Raw genomic sequence first — 21,075 nt, 5'->3', positions numbered from 1 at the left:
TGAAATATATTTTGATAAAGCACTAAATGTTTATATTTCTCTTTAATTATTATTAAAAAGCAATACATGACAATAAAATAATTATTACAATTATTTTTTATGCCTGTCTAAGAAATAATATAAAAAAATCAGTTTTTAAAAATATCAAAATTATAAATAACTTATTTCCCTACACATAATGAAACGCATAACATGTATATATAACAGCATATTATAATATTATGCGTTATATTTTAATGTCTAAAAATATATTAGCTTATATGAAAAAATAGTGTGTGTATATATATACTATTTTTTCATATAAACTAATATATATTTTACTATACTCTCTCGATAAGCTGATTGAAACTAATTTATAAATCTTTCTCATGTGTGATTTTAATTAATTTCAATGGGACATTAAAGCGAAAGAATATTATTATCATCATATTCCAGTTATGAATTTGCAATATATATATATATATATATGTATATACACACACTTTTCTATTTATTAAAGAATTAATTTTTTTTTTATAGATACTTAGTACAAAAGCTATTTTATTGATTCCTTTAAAAATCATTTTTATATATTTCTACCATAGAAATTGAATCTACTTTAAAAAATCATCTTTCTGTTTCATCTTACAATAATCATATTTTAACACATGATTTCATGCATACATGATTACTGCGATAAATAAGTATGTTTTTTTCATTTATATTTATATATAAATAATAGTATTTATATTATTATAAAAATTAGTATTTATATATAAATATAAATGAAAAAAAAAACATACATTTAGTGCAGCAATGATGCATGCATAAAATCATGTGTTCAAATATGATTATTGAAAGATGAAACAGAAAGATAATTTTTTAAAGTAGATTCAATTCCTATGGTAGAAATATATACAAATGATTTTTAAAGGAATCAATAAAACAGCTTTTGTACTGAGTATCTATAAAAAAAGTTTAATTCTTTCATAAATAGAAAAGTGTATATAACTTCTATACAACATAATAAAAATGTGATTTGCAAATTCACAAATAATTGGAATATGATGATAATAATACTCTTTCGCGTTAATGTCCCGTTGAAATTAATTAGAATCACACATGAAAAAGATTTATAAATTAGTTTCAATCAGCTTATCGAGAAAGTGATTTCAAGCATTTGCGTGCTTAGAGTCAGAAATGTCGCCGTTTCGTTTTCATCTACAACGACTCATTGCATGCATGAAATCGGGGTGCGGCAATAGATCCCCTTTGTTTCAGCTCTGTTTTATCGTCCTTTCTTTCTTTTTGATATACATAGCATGACCAATTTTCACTTACCATTTATTCTATCCTTTTTTAAAAGATTTATCTCTCTTTTCGCATTAGGTGTGTTTTTGCACTATTATTATGACCCTCTATCCATTTGGCAAATTGATTTTACACGCGAGCGTAAAGTAGACTGAATACTCTAATAAAATAATCTTGAATAATGAGATAAAAGATATGCGGAAATATAGACATTAAGTAATGGACATTATAATTATTATATATTAATCATCATTACATGTATATTATATTAAAAAAACTTTTTTTTACTATAAAATTTGCGGTAAATTATTTTGAATGTGTTTTGGCAAATAATATCGACATTGTCTATAGTTTTAATACATTATTACTAATAAACTATTAATATTGAATAAATCCAATTATATTATTATGTTTTAATAATGTTTAAATAATAAATAACATTATGCATACAAATAAACACGTAGAATTATTTCAAAATTTTAAATCTATATGTATGTAATAAATGTATTGTATTTATATATTTTACAATAAGTAAATGTTATCTTTTATTTTATGTGTGTGATAAATGTATTCTATTTATATATTTTACAATAAGTAAAATATATAAATGTTATCTTTTATTTTATGTGTGTGATAAGTGTATTCTATTTATATATTTTACAATAAGTAAAATATATAAATGTTATCTTTTATTTTATGTGTGTGATAAATGTATTCTATTTATATATTTTACAATAAGTAAAATATATAAATAGAATACATATATATTACACACATGAAATAAAAGATAACATTGTGATTCTTGAAAATATTTTTATATAACTTTTATATAACTTATAAGTACACAGAATTTTTATTCATCGAATATACAATTTCTTACAATCTAACACATACCTGTAATTACTGTTGGTGAGTAGTCCATATAACCACACATATATAGGACGTCCGCAAGTCACAGTAAACAAAAGATTTTCCTTTATTCTTCCAGCTTCTTCACAAAATTAACCTGTAAATGATCCAACACTTTTTTATCTGTTTTCTATTTCGAGCAAGAAGACAAGAAACATTATATAAGTACTAAATACATATCTGTCGCGTATAATTCGCACACATACAAATATTATTTACGTACGTTGCCCGCGAAAGCATTTTACGAAGATGTTTGCTCAAGCAAAAAATCATTTCTTTTCCGCTCGTGTACTTAAACAATATTACTTACGATCGAAAATAAATAGCGAAAATCGTTTTGAAGGAAGATCCTGCAGACACACACTCGAATTAGACAGTGATAAATTTCGCGATTCACGACAGATACCGGATACAAAGACTTCGACTTGACGCTCGAAATGCGCGGAAGCGTCTGATTAATCTAACCAATCAGAGCAAAGAGTACATTTGTTCACCTTTCGTCCCGATTGGCCAATCAAACGCTTCGAAGCATTAGTAGCGACAATTCGAAACACTCAATCTATTTTCACACTATTTATTTCGCGATCAAATCGCAGAAAAAAACGCTATTATTATTAACAGTGTCAATCGACAATGTCAAACGACTTTCTTATAATACGAGTGTGTTACAACAATATTATTCTCGTAAATACGATGCTCTCGCATCCTTAAACATGCTCGGCGCTTTGCACTTGGTACGAAGTTTGGCGCGAGATTTCGTGATCACGTGATCGAATTTTCTAGACCGAAATCAGTCGCGATCGTGCACGTCGGCGGGGCCAATCGCTCCTCGCGTTCCTCGCGTCTTTTTACCCGAAATCCGCGCAATTACGAGTAAACGAGTGTCGCGAGTGCACCGAATTTAACAACGGACGATCGTCTGGACGCATCAGCTGATCCTCGCGAGCGCGACTTACGTCTTTTCGGGACGCTATCTTCGAAATCGAAGCTCAGTGTTTCGTCGAGTGGTGCCCTTGGACAAAGCTACTTCCGTATACAGGATATTCGCGATGTTCTCTCTCTCGACGAGCTCCCCGAAGGCTCATCCGAAGGTAGAAAATATCGAGGATCATCGAGCGGGCCTCGAGAAGAATTTGTCGCGACGAATCACGGTGAATTCGGCCCGCGATCGTTCACGAAAATTCAGTCGCCATTATGACGTCACGTGACGTCACGTGACGCCATGTCGCTTTTCTTCTTCGCGAGGTGCGTTCACTTCACGTCTCGCGTCCCGGGCGAAATTCGCGGACGAACGAGGGTCGGGAGTGTCGAATCTAATAACGGACGATGGTGTCAGAATAATTAATTTCACCTTGAGATACCGCGATTCACGCATCCTCGATACGCATTGTTGTTGCTCGGCGGTTCGTTGTCCTTGGACGGTCCATCTTTAAAAACTGAATGTGTGTGTGTGTGTGTTTTGCGATGTTCGCTTGTCTGGCATCGGAAGAATCGAGGAACATCGAAGAATCATCGAGAATTCGTGATAGATAATCTTATCCGCCATATTCGCGTATAATTACTTGTCATGGCCGACTTCGTGTCGTTCTTATTTTCGCAAAAATCGAGTGTATTACGCGTATCGAGAGTGAATCTGCGAATGACGTATTTCAGTGCGTCATAATACACGATTAAACGCGTTTTTTATATCCGCGAGCAGTGTCGATCGCGTCATGTCACGAGTGGATCGTTCGCGTGAAGTGGATTTTCCTCGCTAATACAGTGTCAGCTCATCGGATTTACGAATAAAGAGGTAAGTCGAATGGTCGTGACTTTTGTTTTTTTTCTTGTCACGACACGAGTGTCCTTATAGACTTTAATACATTGGAATAAACTGCGCACTCTTATCGCAAAAGTCACAGTTGGAGAGGGGAGGACGGTAAAAGAAAGAGAGAGAGAGAGAGAGGAAAGAGAAAGAGAGATGCTCTCCTTGTCTAATCGTATAAATGATGGGGAGAGGACAAGTACAAGGACAAGGAAAGCTTTTTTGTCCTCTCTTACTAATGTTGACATCTCGTCTGCGGCGAGTACGTATAAAATGACATATATAAATTAAATCTGTGTTTACATGTATTCCCGTAACGCTCAATAGCAAAGTGAGATCAAAATTAAATTAAAATAGTGATATGTCTTATAATTATAAAATCTCTGAGTTAATCATTACTATCACAATTTATTTTGCGTATATACGGAATCAAAAATGACGGCGTAATTTTTCATATGTCTGCATATTATTCGAGAAACAATTTTATTAATAATGACAATTTACTAATGAAATTAAGTACAATTACTAATGAAATTAATAATAAAATATTAAATTAAGTACAATTTACTAATGAAATTAAGTACAATTACTAATGAAATTAAGTACAATTACTAATAAAATTAATAATAAAATAATTTTTTAGTAATAATTGATTTTACTTTGTAACAGCATTTCTCGAATAACAATTATGACATCTTCCTATAGAGTTAAAATCTTTAATAAATTTTACATAACTTTTAATAAAGATAATTTTTTCTAAACATAAAAAGAGAGAGATCTAGAATATAAATACAAAAAAATATTCAATTTTTTAACATTAAAATTCGCAATATATAAAAATGTATTACAGATCTTAGATTGCAACACACTACATAATTATATATTTCAGAATATGTTAAAAAATATTATTTATTATCGTATTTATTAAATTTATTATTATTCTATTATACAATATTTATGATTGATATTGCACAATCTTCACACTTTACTTTCGAAATTCGTGAAGCGTAAAAGATCTGGAAGGCTACGAAAACGAAACAACATTGTGGGCGTTTCATGATTTTCTGCCAGTTAATTCATGGAAAATATAATATTTAGTGATTATTTTGCGCGCGGTAAAGCCATTAATATACCGAGAAAGTATGCATATATTTTCAATAATCGACGAGATCGAATCTTATTTTGAGGAGATAATTTTTATAAGCAGCATCATTAAACAAACTAAATTTCAACGCGTTAAATATTATATATTATAATTTATTATACAAAATGACTATATTATTCAATATTATATTAAATTATATTAAATCGAAAACACACAAATTGGAAGCTTAATGCAAGAACGAGGTAAGTTTTTCAAATGCTTCGCTTTAGTGATATAGCTATAGTAAAAAGAGAGTTTAAAATGTATTTTTAAATTTGATCAAATATTCTGCTTTATGCTTGTATACTAATAATGCTATATAATTCATTCTTTATACGTATATACGTATATTATGTGTTTATTGAGAAAGAAAAGTTTACTGATTTTTACTTCGAAGTCTTAGATTTTTCCTTCTAATATCGCGAAAGCGCAAGTTGAAAGGATATTTACAATCTATCTATCTAATACAAGGATATGTGGGCGATCGATTCATTCGGAGACGGGTCTATGAATTACAGACGTATGATACGTATACCGATTACGCAAGCAACCGGTCGCAAACTACTTGAAATAAATCGCTAATTATGCAGAATCATTGATATTACGATTGAGTTTTTTGATGCGATATCGGTTAGATTTATTTCCTTATTTTATTACATTTACTTAATAATCCAAAAAATCAACATGTTTGCAACATTAGCTGATGTAATTGATTGGTATTATGTTAAAATACGTGTTCCAGTGTTATATCATAAAAATATTGTTATCTTTATTATTTTACATATAATATTAATATTAATTCGACGATCTCATTTTTAGCAGATTTTGTATATTAAATCGAAGTTTCATTAAAGTTTTATTAAACAGAAAATATTTTAAAAAACAAAATAAGTATATCAAAAATTAAAAAAGGTTTATTATTATACATCTCAATTATATAGCTTCTCTGAATCATTTTCTATCGAAGTAGTTATATATATAATAAATGATAAAAATGTATCATTAATTTTATACGCGTTAAACTTCAATTTTTTTCAATAATTATAACAAGATTATAAATTTATCTTTACGATTTTATTGCTTTCATCTTTGATCGTTTCCGTTTTATGGCTCAAAAAAAACATGTGCGAAATCGCATTAGTTTCCTGTGAAAAATAAACATTCCATAAAAATCTGAACATACGATAACATCAAAATAATAATCGGATAATTAATGATCATATCGCAGCAACCTGCGGAATTTTTGGATTACCCGCATCCAATTATCAATTCTCATCAGCTTTATCGGAAATAGCAATACACGTCTTATGAATGAACGAGAGGCGAGTTCATGCGAGTTTACTTGTGCGAAATCCACGCTTTCTATATAATACTCGGCGAGGCCGCTTCTTACGACGGATCTCCCCACAATGTTCCTTTTGCCGGGCCTCCAATGGTCTCCGGGATACACGAAGCCATTAATATTATTACCGAGCGAGAGCGTGTGGGTATCATTATCGCGGACGATAGAAAAAACGACTATCGAAAGAGGGACGTCGAGGAACAAGAAAGCGAGAAGGAGAAGGAGACGCGGAAGGGAAGAGAAGAGGACGGCGAGAAGGAGGCAGCGGTGGTATCCTCGAGTAAGAGCACCTTTATACACTCGACTTGAGGAAGCTCCTCGATTACGCGGGCATTCGAAATTTTCGGGTCTCTTCCGACAGCGCCGGGAATCACCCTCGAAATTGATGTTGCCCGGCCACGCAATCTCGGGGCCGTTCAAACTGCTCGATTTTTCTCGCCTGCTCTCGTACGTCTCTCCTCTTTCTTTCCGACCGCGGAAAGACGAAGAGGGAACATATTTATTATACTTGCCGTGACCCCCGGGAGCGGTTCATGGGATCCGCGTGTTCGTCGCCACGAAGCACATGGCGAGGAAAGTAGTAAAGATTAATATCCTGCAAGAGAGACGCGAGAAGAAAAATGCGACAAAGTTTAACAAAGTTTAGGCCGCGATGCGGTTCATTTATTCAAAATGTCCACGAGGTAGATTTTCTATTCGCGAAATTGTTGAAGGATAAACGAGCCACGCGCGTTTGGAGAGATACTTTAGATATTTTATTTTATGTACAGGACAAAAAATATTTACAAATACATGTGTGTGAATTTTGATTAATATAATTTTATTTTTCATATTGTGTGAGAGAGTTTCTAATTTAAATTCAAACACAATAATATATCTTGATAGATACGAGCGCAATCAGCATAATATAACGTAATCGAGAAGTTTATTAACAAAATAATGTGATATTTGCACTCGGTGATTCATCTATTAATCTGGCATTACGTAAATTGTGATGTATAATTAAGTGTTAATTTATTATTCTAATTTTAAATTTATTAACGGAATTTTGCTTTTATTAACGGAAAATTAATACTAATTTGTTGTCTAAATAGCTTTCTCATAATTATGCACAACTCGAGATGTATTTAAAATATTTTAGAAATAAAATTGAATATTATAATAATTATGTAGATTGAAGGCACATGTAAATTGCTATTAATTAAAACATCAGAGTTTATTTTTGAAATAAATTCAATTCAGGATTATTAAAAGCATACAATATGCTGATTTAGACAAATTTAAATAAAAATATTTTAAAAAATAATTATCATACAAGTAGATTTATATTTTATTTTCAAATTTTTTAGGATGGGATAGCAATCATTTGCTACTAACAGACATTTTTAAAACATAAACACACACATATATATATTTTACTATAACTGAATATATTTCATAAAATTTTCATAAAATATATATATTCGTGTTTCATAAAATATATTCGTATTTAATAAACATAACAAAAATTATATAGTATCATTATTTTTTTTTACAGATTGACCTGTCCTGAACCGTACTTTCTTAGTGAGGGTTTGTACGCAACTCCAGAAGAACTTGAAAATACTCGCGAGGTCACTCTGCATGTGATAACGATCGGAGTTTTCATCGAAGATTCAGCAAAGGTAAGCTTCTCCACTAAATAAATATTATTCATTTTTATAGTCACACAATTTACAAAGGAAATATACTAATTTTTACGCGATAGTGTGCAATACATGTTTTTTATTGTTCCCTTTTGATAGTTGATTTACGGGTTATTCAATTACATTATCGCACAAAACTATATATATATAAATTAATTGAAATTAAAAAGATCCTTAGAGCTGAATAAAAATGTTTTAAAATTATTTTGGTGGATAAAAACAATATGTCTCTTGTTTTCTAAATTTTTTATTTAAAAAGGATTAGAGAGATACATGAAATATTCTCTTTCAAATCAATTAGGCTTCTTAAGAAGCCTTTATAAATATAAAGGATATCTTATGATGCTCTCTGCGTTAAAACCGCTAATTAATTTAATCGAATTTATACAGTTATTGGAATCACGATTTAACGGGCTGTCCTCGTAACATTCTTTATTTTTCTTTTCTTTCCTCGACTTGTACTTTTAAAAACAGCGTAAGGTTATGTGCTTAGAGGCTCTTAAAATTCTTGCCGAGCGATCGAACGGTTTCATGCCGGCCCCTCGCGTGGTTCAATAAACGGCAGATAGCTGAATAAATAAAAACACAGCTAATTACGAGGCGCACGCAGATGCCAGTCCATCCGTCGACCTTTCTTATCTGACGTGGGCGCGGATTAAAATTACGTATAGCTATTGCAGACCCGTACGACGTCGGTCTCGCACCGCGCTAGGGCTATCTCGTGGTCCTCTCCTCGGATCGCTAATTAAATGCAACGGCTAATTAGATAACTGATAAAAGGTTATGGCAAATGGCATCGTGTACTTTTCGGTCTCTCTCGTCCGCAAATACACCGTGGCTTTTCTGTCCTCGCCTGCAATTCCAAGTTCGTTCCGCTGAAATCTGAAACTCCGACTCGAATTCCACGGTCGATGAAACCCCGTGACCTTGAGACTTTGGAGATTTCTCTCGGAATATTTTTGGGCGGAAGACGACCGAATGTGAACGGCGCGATCGAGCTCTCCGCGTTTCAAGTGTGTGCCTTGCTTAATAACCAGACGTCTATTTAAACAGGCGTCTAATATTCTCCATGAATAAACAGCGTTACATAACAGAGCGTATTGTAGCGTAACGTAAGAGTAATATAAACAGTCGGAAAAATAATAGAGAAAGAGTAGCCAAAAAAAAAAATACGCGATATACGCACACGATAGTACGTTGGTGTTTAGACACGATCGTCGTAGAAAATGATTTATCGTAATAATAAATTTTATTTTCGTTTGTACGGACTCGTTATTATTGCGGCGTGCATCGAGGCACCTGAAACATTGATAATCGAGACAAACTTCCTCGAGAAAGTGTTCCCTCGTTGTTTATTCTGCCGCGATAACGAGTCTTGGAACTGGTTCGCATCCAGCTTCGTATGCCTCATTACCTGGCCGAAGGGCTTGGTATTTTATTTACGTGTTTATACCCGGGTACAGTTATTATAATTGCTTGTCGCCCTTGCGTGATTTATGAGGGCCCGACTAAACACTCGCTCTTGAACGGTTACATCCTGCTCCTAATAGCTACCGTGTTGTTTTATATCAGCGACACCCAATAAACGGCGAAAAATCCGCGCTTACGGCTCCTACTCCCATAAATTTTGCAATGCATCCTTAATGGCCGATGTAGTATTTTGTTTACGTAACACTGCAGCGCGTAATTTACATAATTCGAATGAATTGGCTAAAGATCGAGTTAGCGCAGGCGTATTAAATATTTTGCAAACCGCGTTAAAGATGTTCAACCTCTTTTTTTTTCCTCATCTTTTTCATCATTTGCAATTTATATTTTTACACGGGGCATCAATACTCGGTTTTATTAACACAACTAACTAGAAGGTGCGAGAGTCATATCTCTTCAATTCATTTGGTCTTTCGATTTAAGCGCCATTAGCGCATTTCTGCGAACTTTACCGAGAAATATGTAGAAAGTAGTAGCGGCTAAATACAAGTAGCACAGTGGAGGAGAGTCGACTTCGGCAGACCCGCACTGGCCTTCCGGGTACATTGAATAATGCATGCCGCATCTGGGAGCAACATTGTTGCGCGGCCGGGACGACGCAACACGAAAGAAACTGCCAATTGACACGTCGACAGTTTTACGAGCCAACGACTTTCATGCATCGTTTATTTCGAAATTGAAGAAAGTCACATATATTCGTGGATACAATTCGTAAAATGCCGTTGCGGTGTCTCACATCGTTACGTGGCATTTTAATTAAATTGATGATTTTGAAAACGATGTAAATTGAAAAGTTGAAATTATTCAGGTAGGACGAGAAATGACTATTTATTCGGTGCGTTTTTTAATATAAAAATCCGTATAAAATATCGCAATGGTATTAAAAATTATATAATAATTTAAATATATACTATATATATAATAATTTAAATATATTGTAATAATTTAAAAATAATTTAAAATAAGATTCTAATGAAAGTAAAATCTTTACATATTTTTAAACTATATTAAATATTTATATATGCCTTGAAAAAAATATATAATATATATTAGCTAATATATAAGCTTTTAAGCATATATATATTACTAAATAAATATAAATAAATATCGCATGTTGATAAGAAAGATGCACATTCGCCATTATAATATTCAAGAAGTAAATTAAAAGAAATTTCACTGGAGAAATATTACTAAATTTGCGTTTTATTGCTTCGTCTTCGAATAAATATCCATTTTTATAAACAATCCATCGATCAAATTGCGTTTCGCACTTATCGCGAAAGACGGTCGGTCTCTCAAGCATAGCAGCGAGCATAAATTATTCAGTGGCAAAAGCGATTAATTTTATTGGTCGACGTCCCGGATATGGCTCGTCTGTACCCGTCACCGTTGCTTTGTTGCAACGTCCTATCCTGTGCCCCGTGTTTCTCGATCATGTGCCAGGCAGACTAACACCTTATTAACGACGGTGGTTGCGCGAATGCCGGCCGCAGAAAAGTTGCGCAAAATTACTCTCCGTGCCGCGACCGTCTAATATTATCTTACATGTTGAAAATTAATCCGCGAGGTCTCTATGCGACGTGAAATTTGCCGTGAACTAGCTTGGAATGAGCAACAATTTAAGTACCTTTTCTAGCGAGCTGCATGAGAATTGCCTAATATTTCATTACGGGCCGATCGTAATTGCAATAACATAATTTAAGTTGACTTGGAGGGAGAGTAAGTCGAGAAGAAACGTTATCTACAACGGTATCATTGAATAGTATTATTGCCATTATTATAGTAAGCCATGATATTAAATTTCTCTCTCTTGGCCTACTTTAATTTGTATCCTGTATCTTTCAATCGACGGTTCACACACCACAAAGTTGATTCACAATGTTGGTATTAACATCTTACATAGTCATTTACAAGTCAAGCAGGTATTTATCTTGGTAGTAGCAAAAAAATACCTCTGGTAATTTAAAAAAAAATCCTTTTCGACAACTTGAGTAGTTTTCTTATATCGCGAGTTTACGAGATTGAAATGAAATGCTACTCGCGATAACTTGCCTTTCGTATCCGATGGTAATAGTTATTCTTAGAAACGGCCTACGTAGCTTAGCGTGCTTGAACAGCGAAACACATCGATGCAGCGAGTGCGGACTTTGCGTTTTTCGCTTTTAAAAAGACCACGTCTCGACTCTCTTTCCCAATCTGGATTCGTCGTCAATTCTTTCCATTCCTAAAAAGCGCGCTCAGCCGGCCACACCATAGATAGCTTTCTAGCGACGTTTACCTCGATGGTTTCCCGGTAACCACGGGGTCGATGCTCACATCAGGACATGTTTGGACGATGGGAGAACCGCGTACAGAAAAGAAACTTCATGGCAAAAGACTTTGAGCATTTACGTTTACGCGTACACCTGCGTGCGTGCACGTATCACGATTCTTTCGTCCGTAAACGGATCCCATTACAGATATTTTGTGCTGGGTGAAATAAAATATTTACTTCCACAGAGACACAATGTTTCTAACGTTTGGCGTGCTGTTCAACCGCAACAGAAAAATACATATTATATATCTTTTACATATGTTTTCCTTCCCGCCAAACATACGTTATGAGCAAAATTTGTATTTAAGTTACATTTATAATAATCTTATTTACTAAAAAATTCAGGTTTATAGACTTTCTTTATATTTCTTTACTTACATTTATATAAAATTCACAATTTTATATAAAATTCAAAATTAACTCTCTTGTAGATTCTAAATATTTAAATAATTTTTAATCTTGTGTTAGTAATAAATTTATTAAAATACATTTTATCTATACTAACAGTTTTAAATATGAAATCAGAATTATATATAACAATAATATTGATAATTATTGTGTCATCGAATTGATTCTAAAGTCATATATATAATTAATAATAAAATTTTTAGAAAATGAAATCTTATATGTGTTAAAAAATGAATAATATCTGTTGTGATAAATATTTCATTGTCATCAATATTTATTTGTGTTAGATTTTCTAATTTTTTGTTTTTCATGTATCAATATTATTCAAGAAAATACACTAATATATTTAGAGTGCATTTTCTTGAATATATATATATATTCTTGAAATATGTTTCTAGAGCAACAGTTAAAAAATTAATATTCTTGTCGAGTATTTTTCGTAACGAGTCGTGAAATGAGATCATATCGCGCGACATGCGGTTCGGCTACTGTATCCAAAGTCATAATCGCGAGTGTCAGAGTCACAAATACGGCGACAGAGAAGTGTAACCTGTTGTTATCTATCGTATTACTTTTTTTCTTCTCTCTCTCATTACGCAGACAGCGCCTGCTACAGATATCTCTGCATCTATCACGCGATTCCACGCAAGTTTCGAGTGTCAGGATAATGAGCATGAATGAGCCGACCGTTGGACAGGTATTGGGTTACTACATTCTCGTCCTCGAGGAATCATAGGTCAGCACCGCCGTCAGCAAATTTTAGGCCGAGTTACCGAATGAACGGATGCCGTTGCTGAATCACGAGTAGCGCGATTCAAATCGAATGCACACAGTCTATCGCATAAATCAATTTGGATCTTATGTTTTCGACCGTAATATACATCCGGCAATATAACCCGTCTTTCTTTTAGCGGGCAAAAACAAATTTCTCTGCTTAATATGCGCCGTTTTCTGAGAACCGGTTGAAACTTTCTATCGAGCCGCCCGTTTCTATTTATAAAAGTCAGTGTTGACTGGATGGACGGTGTGTCGAGTAAATAAATATGTAAATAAAATTCCGCGTTTAAAGTTCCGCGTGTTTTCAATGCGCTTTTCACTGATCACTGTCAAGATTCCTTGCGTTTATTTCTATATTCTTGCTCAACATATAGAGTCTAAGTGATATCTTAAAATATATCTTAAATCTGCTTCATCGAAAAAATAATTGAAAATGTTTTTGCCTTTTTTTTTTCGAAAATATATAAAGAAACAAGATTTGACGCGTTAAATTTAAATAAGTAAACATAACTAAAATTGATGATTTAAAACCTTTATAAAATCTCCATAATTTATTGATAAATTAATGTATCCCTTCAAAGATGAAATCAAACGCGCGATGTGTTAGAGTATTCAAATCACCATAAAGATAACAAGCTGTGATTTGACGATAACGTAAATTGTTACGTGCACGGCAGCATGTACTTTGGTTTCATTATAATTTAACTCATTATAATTATAACTGATCTGTAAGCATCACGAGTAAATGACATCGAGGGATACCTCTTGGCGATCGACGTCGATCCTGTTCTTGTCTTTCAAGTCCGCTAACATATGTTTAACTGCTTAACGTTAACATACTAATTTAGATATTGCGCGATGATAAACGACGTCATAATTTATTATTTTAGTCGGGAGTCGTCGGCGAATAAGAACACGCGCTACGCCGCTATATTTTCGATATTTTACGATGGCCGTCTCGACGCGAAACGTGGCGTAATGCGTACAAAATATTTCTTCAGAGATACGGGTATATGTTCTAAGGCGAATATTTTAACATAACGGCGGGAAACATGACAACTTTCTTTTCTTTACATTGGCTCGCTTGATAAAATATCAGATTATAATTTCCGAATTTTTTTGCATGTATTTATACGACAGGAGAGCAATCGTGTTCCGCAATACATATGTATTTGCGTCTATCTTTAAATAACATATAATAACATGCTAATTATTGAAAAAAATATTTTATGATTTATAATGGTAGATATTTATATATAAAATTATTGTTGAATTATTTCTACTCTGTATATTATTGTTTTAGGCTTTTTATTTAATTTTTTATTTAATTTAAAAGAATTGAAGAAATAAAATTAATAATTGTTTTGAAAATATTATTATTGATGTGAGCATGAGAGGGAATAAGTATGTATTGCATCTTTTATTAAAATGTCAGATAGATCTGTTCAGTGACTTTTCTCTGATATTACTTTAAAAATAAAAGAACAAACTTTTATATATAAATATCTACCATTATAAATCATAAAATATTTTTTTCAATAATTACCAAAGGCTGTTATATTTGTTATAACAAATGGGTTACGTCGCACATCTTCGTGGTATTCGCGATCGACTCCTTTTCTCGATGAGAGCAAGATAGCTCTCGCTGGAATTTATTCACAACTTAGCTAAGCAATCTGCGACAATGGACGTGACAGCGATGCGAATTGCGTTCTTGCGCTGCCAGCGTATTTGTCAGTGACATTTCGAGCAATTCATCACGACTGCCAGTTCGATTACATCAACATGCAGCGGTAACTGCCGTCGACGCAGAAGACCTAATAAATGACAAGATGTAGGCGTGTTTTCGACACTGATGACGATAATCTCGATGGTATGTTGAAAGATCGCAGTTGGTTACGCGGCCGTTACTCAAGACCGATCGCAAGGATCAATTTAATGTTTGTTGAGCGTCACGCAATAATTCCGCGCTTTAATTTTATAGATCTTTTCATATTTATCTTTACGGAAATGCAGTGTCGTAATCACTATATTTACAATCGTAAACTGCAATTAGCGTCACTATAATGGAGGATTGGATTCGCGCGCGATCGCAATTCAATATATCATATGACATCTGTTTCAAACGATCAGCATGTTAGATAAATTGTCCAATATATATTTTAGATTTCAAAATTTAAGAATTCTAGAAAGAATTTTCAAGATTTAAATTCTAAAAATTAAGGTGTTCTTATGAGGTTTCTAGATTCGAGTATTTGATACTAATTATTCTAGAAATAAATACTCTTACATTGTATGTATATAAAGAGATAAACACACACACCCGTATTTCGATTAGGACTTTAATGCCTATTCGCGATATCTTACACCATTGGCAAAATATGTTTCTTTTTACCGAGATATACAGAAAATATTTTCCAATTACACGATATCTTGTTTTCACCCTCTACCTGCGTACTCACCGATAGCCCGATCTGAGTAATCTAAGTGCGTACACGCAGCGGCAGCATGAAAGGACCATTATCAAAGCGTATGTCTTATTTAATTGTACGATAGGAATGCTGCCGTGTAATGACTCATGAATATTTATAAGGGGTTAATCCGTAATATACGTTATTTTGTGATAATGATATGAACAAAAGTATCGCGATAAAGCATATTTAAAATCGAAAAAAATTGCACGAGATGAGATTAACATTGTTAACACTACAAATATTTATTAAAAAAATAATCCTAAAAGTGACGTAATATTTTTATATTATATCTCTCTACATTATCACATATTTTTCATCCTAAAAACTGTATAAATCAGCAATTATTTCTTGTTATTTTATAATATATCCATGAATAATATTGCAATCGTTTCTAATTTTATTTTTAATATTTTTCGATGTTAGCAAATTAATTTATATATTGTCTTCAATATTGTTGAATTGTTTCTTGATAGATATTGTATAATTAATTAAAAATAATTTTCATGACTCTTGAATTTTTGAAGAATTGTAAAAATTTCACACATATCATGTTTTCTCATGAATTAGAGGTAATTTATAATGAATAAGATCCCATGCAAACTAAGGAAAGAGAGAGAGACGACCCAATTACATCTACTATAATTTTGGCGATATTCGGGAGATTCAGTTTATATTGTCCCTGCGGAAACTAGAGATCATAGTTGGGACTAGAGATTAGAGGTTGTCTTCGATATTGTTGTAATTGTTTCTTGATAAATATTGTATAATTAATTAAAAATAATTTTCATGATTCTTGAATTTTTGAAGAATTGTAAAAATTTCACACAATATCATGTTTTCTCATGAATTAAGAGGTAATTTATAATGAATAAGATCCCGTGCAAACTAAGGGAAGAGAGAGAAACGATCCAATTATATCTACTATAGTTTCGGCGATATTCGAGAGACTCAGTTTATATTGTCCCTGCGGAAACTAGATCATAGTTAGAACTAGAAATTAGAGGTTGACTCGACTCCGCAGAGATGAACAGGTTATGCTCCCAAGAATTACGTCCTCTGTTGCTTATCGATAAAGTCTGTCTCCACCTTCTACAAATCTCTCTCTCGTATCAACTAAAATTCGCGCTATCGACGTGATATACGTAGACATATCGATAACCATTACGCGCGTGCATTAAACGTAACCGTTTCATTCGAGTGAGTTCGGAAACTACGCATCGCCCATCGTCGTCGTCACCGTCGTCGTCGTCGTCTTCGTCGTCCTCGTCATCTCGTAGAAGGCGTTTCACGATTTCGTGTTCGCCGTTCAACTCGGGTCAAAGTTCAAATCGAGGCGGACGAGATAGCAACGGCGACGTCGATAAATCGCCGCGGTGAACCGCGATAAACGTTCATGGTTCCCTCCTCTCGTGGCTTCTCTCCGTGTTTCTCTCCCGGTTTTTTCTTTCTCTCGATATCGCGCACGTACAGAGACCGCAGATTTGGTAAACAAATTATTTTCGATGCAAAAGTCCTTTCAAGGCTTCATGGGAAACGGACGCGATTATGCTCTAGTAGACGCTCGTTTAAACTGCGGTCTGCGAGATAATGATTTCGCGAGATAATGCAAGCCGAGACGAGAAAATAAGACTCGCAATTTAGACGATTGCGGTGAGCGATTTATACGAAACACATTGTATGTAAAATGATGTTGACGTCGTCTGAATCGAGGTTACGCATGAAATCTTATTACATATTTTATGAAGGTCGCGATTATTAGTTTTTTTTTTCAATATTGATACTAGTATTACATAATCGCAAATAAATTATTCGAGTATTTCATTTTTAAAAGATTATTTTAAAATATTTTTCTTGAATTCTAACGTTTATTATTATAATTATTTGACAGTAAGAAAGAGAAAACATGTGTATATATATTGCTGTTTATAATATCCTTTTTTCGGATACACGCTTCTTGTTTTCATAATTTCTAATACAATCGCCAAATCCTGGTGATTTTGTTTCGTTAATGCTTTATTGTACCAGACAACATAAAAGAAAGCAACGTACGTAAAAATTCACGGACGTAGTCGGTGTTTTATCGTTATTACCCTTTGGTGGACTTAAAGAGCTATAAACGACGACATATGGCACTCACATGAATGAAAATACGATGCCTTAACAAAGGCGCCCTGCGGTATATTGTTACAACACAGAGATCCATTCGCGGTTTTAGTTTCGTTCTTGTTTTACCGTTTTCTTCATAGCATACCATCTTGTTTATCTTGCTTCTCTTCCTTTAGCACAAATATTTCTGTATTTTTCTACGTATTTTTACATTGTTCATGACATACGTGGAAAAAATATCGCAACAATTTGTCTTGTATGTAATTTTTCTTAATTTCTCCTGCCTGATATTTGTGTGTTTTCTTTATTCGCGCGAAATATTGATGCTTTTTCTATTAAGAATTATTTTAAGCAACTCTAGGAAAGAGATATATAAAAATATATTAAACAAATAATAACGATGAAAAATATTAGTATTTTTTAATTGCCATGAAATAGTAATAAATATGTGTCTTAAGAAATGAAGAGAACACATTTACGTGAACGAAAATACATATTTTCCTAAAGAAGAAGGAATTATATTTGTTATTGCATTTCTATTAATCAGTCTCATTAATCATAACATGATTTCTTAATAATCTCTTGATAAAGGTTTTATATCACAGCGCAGCGCGAGAGAAAGGCCGACATTTAAGAAAGGGAACTCGGCAAATGCGGTACGCTCATGGATTACGAGAGCGAATGCAAATGAATTAATATATCATGTGGGGCAGTTATACCGGGTGTACTCGTAATTCTCGCGGAAAGCCTATGAAAGATCGGTTCCTTTCGACGCTCTCTAACGAGCGGAAATTTCCCGAAGTGGGTGCTAACAGTATCGTTTCTTCGTGGCGCGGCGTGGCATGCGGCTTTCACGCGAATGTGAAAACGAGCGAGCGGCTCTCGCGCGCGCGCGCGAGTGCACGCACACGTGGCGTCGCACGCATACGCATACGCGGTCACCACGTGCACACTGACGTGGAGCGCGGCGAGAAACGCGGATGTGCGGGAAGCGGCGTGACATATTTTCCACCCTTTCGCCTCCGCGAATTTAACGCGCTCTCGGTTCCCCGGTGTCGGCGGCCGGCGCGAAAATGACTTTATCATTCATGAGATGCAAAGCGCGTTAGGAAGTCTGGAAAAATACCGAGCAATTAGCCGTAAATCAAAATCGCGCTACCGAGTGCTTGTACTTAATGTCGCCCGTCTGCGATTTACACGCGGCTATGGAGCGCCGGCCGGCGCGTTTTTCGGGAGAATTTACGGTACCCGATGAGTTTGCGCGCCGAGAAACGTTCGACGCGCTCGCCTTTCCGCAGCCGCGAGCGTGTGAGAATTAATCGACGCGAATATCGGTATGAATAAGTAGTCGAGACAATTTCCAGGCTCGACTGATTTAGTACCCGCTGCGCGTATCCTACTTATACGTGAATATTAATTGGTTTAAAATTATACTTTAAGTGATAGCGAAGAGAGGAATTAATCTTTCTCACGTTAATCGGTTGGAAGATTGCTCTTAATTTTTTCATGATTTTTCTTGGTTCTTGAATAATTTTTAATTGAAGAAATGGGGAAATTTTCGAAAATTTATAGCTTTAGCAAAATATAATTTAATGGCAAAATATAAAATTATATACTAATTATAAAAAAATATTCTATTATTTATAAATTTTTAAAAATGTAAGACCATATGATGTATTTGAAACTAAACATGATAAAATATTACTGTTAATTTAGTATCCTGAAAACATGACCATTTAATATGGCCAAAACTTTTTTAAGAATCTTTAAATTTTGGAAAAGAGCCATAAATTTATCGATTATATACATATAAATTTTAGTAAAATATTTAATTACTGTTTGTGGGATTGACATTAATTTATAGTTATGAGATGCGAAAAATCATCGATGTCAGTTAATAAACCGAGCCGAAGGGATTTATGCGTGTGGCATGTGCAAATTATTTCAAATAAATGCTCGCATGCAAAGAATAAGGCGCCGTCGATAAGCGTAAATATTATCTTTAGCGAACGAGCGATAAGTTGAAATTTTGCATTAGCATCGACAAGCGTGCGCCTTAGATGGACGCGTGAACGTCTCGTGTGTGTAAATAATCGCGACGATGCGATGTGTGTGTGTGTGCGTGTGACGCGATGCGACGCAGCGAAAAAATGCTAACCACTTTGTTGCTACGGCAATATCAGTTTTCCATGACTAAATCCAAACCACTGATATGTCAGAATAAACAGAAAATATTTGACCGTCTATAAATGCTTATCGAGGCACTCTCGATCAAAGTCAGCAGGGATGTATTTCTGCGCACCGTTTAATTTTTCGCTTATATATCGACTCTGTCGCGCTAAGATATCTATTGTAACTGATAAGTCTAAATAGTCACTGTTGACTTCATTTAAATATGCTACATCGTTATGTGGACATTTTACTATCATGAGATAGCGTTAATGAGTCTTATGGACGCATACAGATGCATTGGATTAAATAGTCTGAATCAGCGAAATTGCAGCCAGAGATTATACTGATTTCGATATGGCTAACAATGTTTTTATTTTGAGAAATTAAGGACTCATATATACATATGTATATATTTTGACTATTTATTATTTTATTAATTATTGTGACAAATTTTCTATAGTCAAAATATAACAAGTTTAATAAGATAAAAAACACATGCGTTTATAATTATTTATAAATATATAAAATAAAATAATAACAAAATCAATAAGATATATAAATATTTTAAGGTTGATATTTATATCATTAAACAAATACATAATAATTATAAGAATTGTAAATATTTTTAATTTACATTTAAACAAATTTTTGATGAATTTTCTATCTATTAGATTATCGGAAATTAAGTTATAAAATCGACGGGAAATCGACTTTTTAAAAATTGAGTGAGATGATGATTAAAATGCTCGAATCAGTGTCATTATTTAAATGATATGTTTATGCGTCAATTTATTTTATCATTTAAGATCAATATATTAGTACGAACAAGACACGTTCTGTAATATTTACACGAATTAATATAGTATATAGAACGATAATGCAATGTAATGTACTTTTTCTCTCGCCATTTATACGTATATTTTTCGAAATATCTTGTTTAACGTATCTTCATTAATATTTTAATTGCAAAGTTATGTTAATATTATTGGATATCGCTTCGGCTCGAACTTTTGCGCGACTCAATACTGAGGAGTCTCTCTGGAAGTGTAGATTATTAACAAACAACTGATAAGAACAGATTTCTAAGAGGCAAAATTATACAGTTTGATAGTTATTTATAAAAGTTATATTCGATAATATTTATGAAAGATTGAAATTATCT

General features: G+C 33.4%; 1 protein-coding gene and 1 long non-coding RNA gene across 10 annotated transcripts in view; one reads left to right on the top strand and one right to left on the bottom strand.

Moving 5' to 3' along the window:
* LOC145972204 (uncharacterized) overlaps positions 1–3,638 on the bottom strand; it is a 107,756-nt gene extending 104,118 nt beyond the window's left edge. For 7 of the 8 annotated variants that reach the window (XR_014439090.1, XR_014439086.1, XR_014439084.1 and 4 more), the window contains exons 1-2: positions 3,551–3,638; positions 2,185–2,296 (exon numbers count right to left, since the gene is read on the bottom strand). This is a non-coding gene — a long non-coding RNA (uncharacterized LOC145972204). Of the gene's footprint in view, positions 1–2,184; positions 2,297–2,509; positions 2,804–3,550 lie in introns of those variants that run through there. The other variant, XR_014439091.1, reaches the window with a different exon arrangement.
* Mesr6 (misexpression suppressor of ras 6) overlaps positions 1–21,075 on the top strand; it is a 582,772-nt gene that overhangs the window by 317,676 nt on the left and 244,021 nt on the right. For both annotated transcript variants that reach the window (XM_083100613.1, XM_083100611.1), the window contains exon 4: positions 8,027–8,153. In XM_083100613.1, coding sequence (XP_082956739.1) covers positions 8,027–8,153 — 127 coding nt within the window. The remainder of the gene's footprint in view (positions 1–8,026; positions 8,154–21,075) is intronic.

The sequence above is a fragment of the Camponotus vicinus genome, unplaced genomic scaffold, assembly GCF_025532165.1.
Source record: "Camponotus vicinus isolate PSW18456_S1 unplaced genomic scaffold, iyCamVici1.0 SCAF_5, whole genome shotgun sequence".
In the NCBI taxonomy this organism is placed as follows: domain Eukaryota; kingdom Metazoa; phylum Arthropoda; class Insecta; order Hymenoptera; family Formicidae; genus Camponotus; species Camponotus vicinus.
This window is presented reverse-complemented; position numbering and strand designations above follow the sequence as displayed.